Raw genomic sequence first — 11,435 nt, forward strand, 5'->3', positions numbered from 1 at the left:
ATTAATTTGGCTACCTATTTTGACACTTACAATGGCTATATGTGCAATAACACACTAACCTCCTCTTACTTTGTCTTCTGATTTGAGTTCCCTGATGCTAGTTAAAAAAAAAATTAAACAAAGTGTAGTTAAAAGTCAAATAACTACCATAACTAGATCAATTTTACTTACCCATTACACGCGGGTAATTCTCAAAGATATTTCTCAATTATCTGTAAATTATTGTGTATATCATGTTCATTTTTTATATCATTATGTTATATGCAGTATTAAAGTACTGTTTAGTTTATAGCATCACTGCATAGAATCCTGAACGATTTCTTCCCCATGTAATAGCTGTATATTATTATTTATAGCATCACTGCCAAGAATCCTGAAACACTTTTCTTTCAGCGACTTTAAAAAATATTCCCCATCATCTCACTTCTTCCACCTCTATTCAAACCAACCAAAGTTTGATAATTGTACAGTTTCTATATGCGAGCTTCAGATTTTTGAAACAAAATAAATTAATTGAATAATAAAATTACTCTACTACAGTGATGGAATGGAACGCACCCCAGTTTTTTCTACGCTTTGTTGAAAGTATAACGTATATATAGTTGATTTCGGAACGACTTGTATTAAAAAGTTTGAAATACGTAATCACGTTCGGTTTTGTTCATGTATTTTGTCTAAAATTTGACAAGAAATAATTTCTATATGTTTTACTGACGATGAGTAAAAGATGTGCTGCGAAAACCTGTTTCAATACAACATCGTGCAAACCTACCTTGAAATTTTTCAAATTCCCAAAAGACAAAGAAATGTTAGGGCAATTTGCTTCATTTATTTATCAATATTGTGATGTGTCTCACGTGCAAGAATACTGTTTAATGAAAAAACATGTGTTGTAGTATAGAATTGTTAACACAACCACCCTTGTTGGCCTGGTATACTGGATGTAAAACAAGGGCTGATTTTTTAGACTGGCAAATATTTTTTTATGAATTTTTCAGTGATTGATTTGTTACACTCACAATTGGGCTTTGAGGTGGTGGCGAGAATTCGAATTCCTCTCCTTTCTTTCAACCCCTCCCTCCTTCCTGATCTGCCTTGTCATCTCCTCAGATCTCTTGTATCTCTCAGCATTCCCTCCAAACCATTCCACTCCCTCCCTCTTGCCGTTCACCTCCATACTCTTTGGAGCTTCCACTCGTGATCTCTCCACCCCTTATACCCATCTATGTGTACCTAGTTCTCAGCTGTCCCCATCCCCTCTCAGCCTTACTATTCTTTCCACCCTTCTCCCCTCTGTAATGTTTCCCACCACCACTCAATCATCTCAGTCGGACTATGCATTTACCCCTCTTCCCGTTCCCTTCTTCACCACATACCCATAACCCACCTCGCCACTCTGCACTGCACCTTTTAACAGTAGACTTCTAAATTTTTGTCCTAGAAAAAAAATTTCTAAACTCAAACCAGTCCCTTCTGGTGCCAGTCCCCAGGGATTTTGTTTCCCCTGCCCCTCCTGCTTGACGACCCGGAATGAGTTAGGAACGCTGCTTGATAGCATTATACTTTTGTTTTCAAGCACGTTTAAACTGAACTGTGTTGTTGCTGGTTGGTCGTAGGTGTCGTTTGTGGGCTGAGAGGTGTGGCAGACCTGATCTCCTGGAGCTGCCCCCAGAGAAGCTGGCCAATGCTCGACTGTGCGCCGATCATTTCGAAACTCGTTGGTTCCTGAACCCACAATTCAAGACCGCTTTCGTGCGCAACTCTGAACCAGTTCCGACTATATTTCACAACAATTTGCGGGAATTCATTCCAAAATCGCTAAAGAAGAATTACGTCTCAAGCAAAGGTGAGCATTTTTGCTTCTTATTTTCAAAGTTTGCATTGGAGGAAACTCTTCAAAAACGTCAGAATTTGAAATCTTATACAAAAAAAATGTGTAAAATTATACAAAATAAATGTTAGTAAATGTTTAAGACATCCACACTAAGAATTCAGTATCAAACAAAAAATTACCAAAAAAATATCTCTTGCGCTTTAACTGTAGTTTCTTGACTATTGTTTTGTTTCACCTTGCCAAAAGTCATAATTATTGCTTAAAGAAATGATTTTGAAGATTAGTATACATACATGATTCACACACCAAATATTTAATGCTTGGTATTGTTTTGTTATTTGTATCAACCTTAGTTCTTAGTTGTCATTGTAAGATTCAGCTAGAGGTTTTTGGGCAAGTAGGTAATAGCAGTAATGCTAAGTCATTATACATATGCCAGAACATACGTTAACTACATTGTTCATGCATTTTTGTGTCACATTTGTCATTTGAGAGGAGTTCTTATTGCAGCGTTATTTTGGAAGAATAAACGTGTTGTTGATTCGTTGCTTTTTAGGTTCTTGGAGCATCCCTCGTTTCATAGCTATAAAGAAAGCTAAGTTTGAGTCACAGAAGAGTAAAAATGTTACAAGTGAAGACAAAGTAAGTCCACTTCCGCAGCCTCACCAGTTCGAGGTGTCGACATCTGTGGGATGTCACAAGATGTGTCGGCTGTGTGCCTGCCTTGTCCAAGAAGCAAAGCTGATAAACATTTTTTCTAGTCAACATTCTGATATCATTAAAAAAATTAACAGATTTCTAAGAAAGAGTGTGAGTATAATCATTAGGTATTTTTAATTATTTTATTGTAAGTTTTTTTAAATATAAATATAGTCAAAAATAGACTGAAATACTATCTGCTATTTTTAATCTGGCATTCATCAGTTCGACACATTCTGTAATTTAGCTTCGATCGAATCGCTTTCGTTTGGATGTTTTCAGGTGTATTCAGCCATTTGTCAACCCTGATCGTTTCTTGCTAAAGATGAGCTATTACAAATGGTTTCAAATATCACTGCAGTTTGAATAAATTATTTTTGGTATTTCTGTTAAAATTATATTGAAGTGCAGTCATCGTGTAAAAAATGTGATCTGGTATGTCCTTGGTGTGGGATTGAAGTCTGAAGTTTTTAAATTTTTGGCAGCATAGTTTTTCAGCGTGAGTATCAACCATATATTTCCTTAGACAGTATATACAAAATATTCTCTTGAAAACAAAGTGATTTGTTGCTTCTGCACCCAAAGAAGTGGAGGAAAAATATTTGTAGTTGTCGAAAATAGTACAAAGAGTGTAAATATTATATTACCCTCTAAATGCATTAATGCTAATGAAAAAAAAAAATATATATATATATATATGTATTTTTTTTGTAAAATATAAATCATTATAGCAATTCATAACTTGCCGATTAATTTTATGAGGTGCAGGTGGCCTGGAATTGCAAATTTCAATACTGTGTCTCATAATGTCACCGGTTGACTACGGTCAGAGGCATATGCCTTGAAGAAGGGGTGAACAAGGGGAATATCCCCCCTCCTCCTTTTCCAAAATCCTAATAATCTATCATTCTTAACAACGAAAGGAATTTGAAAGCTAACAGCAGGCAAAGTGTTTCTGTTCCTTCCCTCTCCCCAACCAGAGATGAAATTGTGTGTATGCTCCTTGCTAAAGCCATGCATAACAAAACATGTAGTTCACAAACAATCACATGAAACCTTTAATTTCTAGTAAAATCTTATTTGTAACAAATAAAATTGCAAAACAAAGCAAAAAAACTTAGGGTGTGTGAGATACGCCACCGCAGTGATTCCCGTGAAACACCTCATGCGTGGCTCGATGAGATGCACGGCAGAGGGCACACAGGTAAGTCGAGGTGGCTGGCAGTGATCGGGGTCCCTCGGTCTCCTCTCTTCTCTTTTCACCACTTCTCGCTGTTTCTGATGCATAATGGTACGTATAGGAGGTGTCATTGCTGAATTAATCTAGTTAAATCCACCATAACTATTGATGGGGACTTATCATTAATCATATTTATATTTGACTTCGTTAAGAGGCCCACGAATTCGAAATAACGCGACCACTTCCGTCTTAATCTGTACACGTGCTGACGAGTTACGAGCAAATGAAAGCCCTGTAAGCATCAATTTTTAGCCCAAACTGCGACGTGTGCCACGCGGCTCTGGCGCCATCTAGCTGCATGAGTCACAGGCCGAGAGTAGTGGCTACTTCGCTCTTCTCAACTATATATTAAATGAACAGCTCTTGGCACGTAGTCACAGAGCTACAGTCATCACCGAGGCGACATGTTTTCGTTGCATGCGGTTTTAGCAAGTGACCCCCAACTTACTGAACAGAAATACTTTTTGCATTAAAAAAATGTCACATATATAGGTATCTTGGATATTTGACTTTTCTAAAAACATTTTTTTTTGTTCTGCTATTTTTAATTAGTTTGTTTCGCCCAGTGGCGAGGCGTGAGGTTTACATGAGGGGAAGCAATAACTCCGTTCACACCAAAACATGATGAGGTTGTGGGGGGGGGGGGGGGGTCTGGGGGCCCTCCGCCGGGAAAATATGGATTTCAAGGTACAAAATGGTGCTATTTAAGTAGTTTTCTTAACTGAACATTGACTATTCCACAGGTAGAAAAATTGACATTTTTTTAAATACATTATTTTTGAAAAATAATGATTGACTTACATTATTCTGATAGTAAAATACCTACTCTACATTACTTATATACTAAGTGGGAGTGTAGTATCATCGTACGCCCACACAAATCCCCCACGCACTGCCAGCCAACAGCCCGCGGGAGAGATGCGCGCGCCCCGAAAGACGACCGCCGACTGAAACGCGACATCGCCACCTGCCGTGCCGAACTGTACCGGACATAGCCGAAGCAGTCGGCGGAAAAATTCCACCGTCTGCTTCGGCCATGTTCGCTCCAGTTCGGCAAGGAAGCGTTACCTTCGTAGCTTCTACCGCGTATTTTTCCAGCCAATCCCCTCCCTGAACCTTTGTACCATGCCACCCCCCTTCCGAAAGGAAACTACTGCGGCAGCCTTCTTGCTGAAAGCGATCCTACCAGAGCTTCTAAACCTAGCAACGCTTCTAAAACAGCATGTTTTTGTGTCAACGAGTTCTTTTTTTATAGCGCACAGCGCACAGTATTGGGTCCCAAGAAGATAGTGTAAAAAATACATACACCTAACTGCACGAGTCAAAGTAAAATACTATTCTGAATAAAATATTTATTTAAAAAATACAATGTCTGGAAACTGCCTGGGCAAGCACTGCTTGCCTTGCTTGCCCTGACGAGACGCCACTGGTTTCGCCATATATATTACAAGTTCATGTAATTCTTTGTGAATCACATGTGTGTTTTGTTATGAATGACCTTAGTCATAATGTTACATCACGAAACCTGGTATTGAAGTTCACGATTCCGGGCCACCCGCCCCGTCTGCGCCTCTCGCACCTCCTGAGTGAGCGAAGTGCAGACGTTACCCACAAGTAGAACCGTTCGGTTGCAGTGACTTGTGAACTTCTTCCGGTAACAAGGAGGCCTTTTCCGCTGTTTCATTGTGGACGTCATAGACAGTATAGCTGATGCATTTGAAGCCAGAAACTTACTGATTTTCTCTCTGTTTAAGTTACTGGTAGTTGAGTAGTTTGATATCTGTTAGAGAAATGGGCAGTTGCTTCATGAATTGAAGAGGAGAGCATTTTTGAACAGTATTCTCTCTTGCCCTATATGTCCTATATTTTATTTTTTTGAGCATGTATCATATATTGTCATACAGTTTTTCTATTTTTTTTTTATTAAGTCTTTGTTGTTGTAGTCATTGCTGTTTTTTTTCTATTTTTGCTCATAAATATTATTCTCTTTAAAATTATCTGCTACTAAATATGATGTAAAAATCAATTTTCTCTAAAGAACAAGAATCATTATTTTTTACCTGTAATATAATATTTTTTTCCATTCATAACATTCTTTCTGTCCCAATGAAGATTAACTGAGCAGCATAACATTCTACAGCTCTGACTCTAACCCAATTATCATAGTCTTCTTTTCTTGTGGGAAAAATGCAGGAATGTGTCTAAATAATTTTACTCACCACTTAATTTTATGCATTTTATGGCAGTGTAATTATCATTTTTCCTTTGTATTTTTTAGGGTAGTACCAGGAATACTTAGCACCGAGTGAACTGTGTCGAAGCATACATGCCCAGCCTGCTTTGTACATAACTCATATGATGTCAAAGCTGGACAGTTATATGTACCTGCTATTCATTCCCATTTCAATTAGAGCCAGTGAAATATTTCATTTTTATTTATTCTCTTTGCTTTTAAATTTTCAGTGTCTAAATTTGATTATTGTACATACTTTGTGTGTGAGACCAAATTAAAGGAATATTTAAATGACATTGATTTTTTCTTTCAATCAGGCTTTTTAATGACGCTGTTTTATGCTTTAGAATAATTGGCGTACAAACTAAACTTAAATTAATCTTACAATTCATAAACCTAAACACATCATTGCTTCACCGAGGATTTTAACCCAGAATTTCTTGCACCGCAGTTGGCCCTAACCAATTGAACTGTGGAGGTTGGCTATGTGTATGAATCATAGATTTAATTTTTAAGAAATGTGTAACATTTTGAGTTTCTAGTTTAGTTTTATAAGAATCAGAGGTTTGTGTGTGGCTGTAGCAGATGCTCATACTGCAAGAAACCTGGAACTTCATTCATTCAGTTTTAACCTTGAGAATCATTGCTCATTATGTTGCAGGCGTGGATGGGAGATGGCCTTCCACACTACAGCTGCGAATCGTGCATTGAGAAACTTAATTATTGCGAAGAAACAGTTTCTTCTTTTATTGCAGCTGACACAAAGCTGAGAGAATTATCATTAGCAAAACCAGTAACATTTATGCCTTCGGATGGAGATAGCAGTTACATGCTTGCTGAAAGCAGTAAAAATAACGAGTAAGTGTTTCACCATGAAACTCAATATTTCTTTAAGTCCCCCACTTGAAAGGTTTTCCATGCTAAATAAGTTTAAATAGTTTGTTTTGCACTTCACCTATTAACAGACTGTAACTAAACCCCTTTAAGAAGTTTTTACTTGTTAATACCTAAAGTGAAATTTCAATTTCTTTGAGGAACTTCTCAAATGAGTTTTACTGTCTCTGCTTAACTGGTGTGGTATTTGATTCTCTGTGGTCTGCTTGACTCTCATTGTTGATCTTTCTAGTTCTTTGCTAGTTTCATTTCATGAAGAAATATTATTTAAAATATGACTTTAGAAGTATAATTGTATGCTTTGCTAGTAGTGGGAAAAAAACAAAGCAGAAAATGAACTTTTATAGTGGTTCTCAAACTTTTCACATTTAAAATCCTACAAATATTTGTAGGTGGGCAATATACAGATTTCTGAGAAAAATTCTATAGTAATTAATGCCTCACAGATATATACTGATGGCCAACTCAAGGCTTGTCTATAAACAGTAAAGAGCAACTACAGGACGGTACTATACTAAATCGCTGTTTGAGTAAAACCTGTATAGACATTCAAATAACACGTAATTAATTGTTAGCAAAAAGAGCAGAATATCTGTAATGAAATGGTATAGTAGAGTAACTGCATATTTTAATTTTTAAATCTGAACCGTTATTTCTCTGGAATACTATAGGGCGCTCCCGGAAATCTGCCCCCTGGTGCGCTCTTTGAGAACCACTGTATTAGAGAGTAATAATAATGCTAGTGCTTGCCTGACGTTTTACAAATAACAGATAGTGTGAAGCATGCATCTGTAGATGAGGCTCGCAACAAAACTTAACATGTAATACTTATGAAAATTAACACCTCTATTAATATTTTTGTTAAACGAAACTGATGAGAATGACATTCAAATGCAACTATGCAGTGTTTGAGGTGAACCTGAGCTTAAGTTGAAACTTGGGCGGGGTGCACACGGTCTGTTTTTTTAACAGTACGATGATCGGCTGTGGCGGTGAAATTTCCACCGAAAAAATGGTGACTGAGCGCATGAACGGGAATAACATTATGATGTGGCTGAAAGATCTGACTTAAATATCTTCATCTGTTGTTCTCGGAAGGTGTTAGCCTATGTGGCACTGCAGTGATTTGTTTCTTTCTTAATGTGTGTGGATATTTTGTTAAATTTGCAAAAACAAATTTCAAACAGAAGGTGACTATATGTTCTATTAATACGTGCTGAAAGCAGTTATTCAGCCACTCGTGTGCGCACAACCACTGAATGCTAGTTGCTACATTCCTCACTGCGACCAGCACTCCGCCTGCAGAATAATAAAACATTTTGCATTTCAAAAACAGCCACGATAAACCAGCCGCGTGTGCTTGCGCTCATTTCCATTTCAAATAGTGTTTGGATTATCCTTATACAGCGATACTCTCTTGCCAGGCGCAAAATATTGAACAGATTAACTAGCATATTTTTTGCTGATTTTTACATTAATTTATATGCACAGACTTACGAAACACTAACTCTGATCCCAAACTTCAGTCTCTTCTTGCTGTTCACTCAGTATGCCTGTTCACTTCTGCAAGCTGCTTGCAGCTGTCTGCTGCTTATCTGTTCTCGTGCCGTCCTCTTGATCTCTCACTTGCTTTTGTTTATCATTCACTTGCTGGAGTTTGCCTGCTTGGTTGAAGTCAGTGATCCATGATTAATTTTGGCATGTAAACTGTAAAACACCTTTTGGTGTCAGATGCACCTTGCTTATATTGAATTGCTATCATGTTTTTCTTCTTCTTTTATTTTAATTAGTTATTACTTTTGAACATCTGAGATTTGTTTTAATAGGAACCATACTACACTTAAAAAATTATTACATTCATTTTCAGTACTTATAAATTTCAGAATTTTGAAAAAATATGTACATTAAATATAGTTGTACTCAAGAGACCATAACTGTTCAATAAATAAGCATAAAAATAATCATATCATTTTTATTCTGTAGCATATACTAATTAATAATCACTGAAGATAAATTATATAGGACATAAATATTTTACTTGTACGCTAATGCATATTTTATTTAATATTTTAGTGCTAAAATCTCTTCTACTATGCCTATCTTTTGCTCTAAACGAGATTTTGACATTCCTGTCAAAAGTTTTCCTCAAGCAATATTTTAATTCTAGTTCAGCCATAATTAAATCAGTGGGTAGTACTGTTTTGTTTTTCTGAAGTTTTGTGCATTTTAATGTAAGTTTTCTTTTTTCTTTCTAGATCATCACCTGCAGTTGGAAGATGTAATAAGGTGTTCATGTTACGAAAGAAAAACAAAGAGCAGGAGCTGGAAATGGCTACGTCAGGTGACAATGTATTTGACGGGGGAGAATTTGAAGTACTATCCAAAGACCAGCTGGATTGTGAAGTCCGTGACGAGTGTTTAAGTCCGAGTGTAGACGACAGCGGGAACTATTTAGAGGGTGATTTGGTGCAGTTTGTAAGTGTGCATCTGGAACAAGACAGTTTTCTTAGGAAGTCAGATGTGGAAAATGATACTTTGAGTGCAGCCGCTTCTGAAACGACTCTTCTGACAAAGACCTACAGTTGTAAAAAATGTGGTTTAAATTTCTCGGAAAAGAGCAAGTTGTTGTTTCATGAAATCTCGGAACATGTTGTTGAAGGGAAAGCAAAGATTAAAAATACAGGAGATAACTTTAAAGTTGATGTTAGTTCAGAACAGGGTACAGTCTCCAATACGGACAAACAAGAGATGACTACTTGCAAACTTTGTGGACAAGGATTCATCGGTCAGCGATCACTGAAGAAGCACATGCGTGATTGCCATGTTCTGAAGGCTATCATCTGCTTATACTGTGGTGCTCGTTTTACTGCCAAGAGTCAGTTGTTAGATCATCTTCGACTGCACACAAATGAAAAACCTTATTCCTGTTCGCTTTGTGATGCTAAGTTCCACTTCAAGAAAGAATTGCGTAGACATAAGCTCCTTCACACCAAGTCTCAAGCGGTTGCGTGCAATGTGTGCAGTAAAGTTTTCAACTCGAGACACTATCTTTGGAGACACAAGCGAACTCATTCCCAGAACAGATGCGTCTTGTGCTACCTGTGCGGTAAAGTTTTGTCCAACGCCCAAAGCCTGAAGGTTCACCTGCGGACACATTCCAGCGAGCGCCCGTGTACCTGCAGCTCGTGTGGCAAGAAATTCAAAGACGATGCGTCGCTGTCAAAGCACGTGGTCATGCATTCTGTTGAGAAAAATTTCAAATGCGATGTTTGCAGCAGAGCGTTCTACAGCATGGCACTTGTGAAGCAGCACAAACTGAGTCACTCTGGAGTGAAGCCGTTCAAGTGTGATGAGTGCGGGTCGTGCTTCAATCGGCTCGGCAACCTGAACCAGCACAAGAAACGTCATCTGCGTAAGGAGGAACTAGACCAGTCGAACCTGGACACGCTGTTCGAATGCTCCGTTTGTGGCAAGAAAATGAGGTCGGAGCTCACGCTCAAGTACCACATCGCGAAGCACACGGGCGAGAAAAAACCATTTGACTGCGAAACTTGCGGCAAAAGGTTCATAGCCCTCGAGCCGTATCGTGTCCACGTGCGGATCCACACGGGGGAGCGGCCGTACGTTTGCGGGGTGTGCAACAAGTCGTTCCGTAGTCCGTACACTCTCAAACAGCACGCGGGGCTGCACCGGGACGAATTCCCGTACGCTTGCCCGTATTGCGAGAGGAGGTTCAAGCGCTTGCAGTCGCTCATTGTGCACAAGCGAACTCACACCGGAGAAAAGCCCCACGTGTGTCCTTTGTGTGGTCGCTGCTTCGCCCAGAAGGGAGACATGTTGAAACACACAAAAACTCATAAACAAGATCATTTGCCGCCTGCGAACAAGGATCAGGGAGATGAGTTAGTGTTAGAGATGGATCAGATTACAGATTTTGCTCTCAGCGATACAGAAATCACAAATGAATTTCTAATAAATATGCCCATTGTGGAAGTACAAACAGAAATTCAGTGATTTTTGGAGTTTTATTCAGCACTGTTTATAGTTAATGATATTCCCCTTAATTTTTGTTATGATTTATTATAATATTAATTTCTGATACTATGCTTATAGATGTTTTATTGGGTAGAGTAAATTAAATTACAAAATAATAACCAGTTTTCTTTTTAAATAAAACTCTGGTTCTTTTGTGATGTGTGTTTCATTTACATACATTGCCACAGTGTGAAACAATCAATTACCTCATTAAATGTTATTATGATAAAACTAATGACAGATAGCATGAGTTCGAATTTATTCTCTGGAAAGCAGACTCTAATCATGTTTTATGTGATGAAAATATGTAGAAAAATTTTTTGGATCATATTGGGCAATAGGTATTTTAGTAAATTTTAATCATTATGTTACAAAAACAAATATATTGTGTAGTGGAACTTCACAACATTGATGCGTCATTGGGTGCAGAAATGTTTTTTTGTTGGTTTGAATTCTACACACAGCATGAGGAGCTGCCCTCTTCAGGCATAACAATATGA

General features: G+C 37.9%; 1 protein-coding gene across 1 annotated transcript; it reads left to right on the top strand.

Annotated features, from left to right (window-relative positions):
- Positions 1-571: 571 nt before the first annotated feature.
- LOC134538332 (zinc finger protein 184-like) lies at positions 572-11,091 on the top strand. Its single transcript, XM_063379553.1, has 5 exons — positions 572-808; positions 1,617-1,846; positions 2,391-2,644; positions 6,668-6,864; positions 9,156-11,091. Exons 1-5 carry the CDS (start codon positions 717-719, stop codon positions 10,912-10,914), a joined length of 2,532 nt encoding a protein of 843 aa, XP_063235623.1. The 5' UTR covers positions 572-716; the 3' UTR covers positions 10,915-11,091.
- The last annotated feature ends 344 nt before the right edge of the window (positions 11,092-11,435 follow it).

This window comes from Bacillus rossius, chromosome 13 (assembly GCF_032445375.1).
Source record: "Bacillus rossius redtenbacheri isolate Brsri chromosome 13, Brsri_v3, whole genome shotgun sequence".
Lineage (NCBI taxonomy): Eukaryota > Metazoa > Arthropoda > Insecta > Phasmatodea > Bacillidae > Bacillus > Bacillus rossius.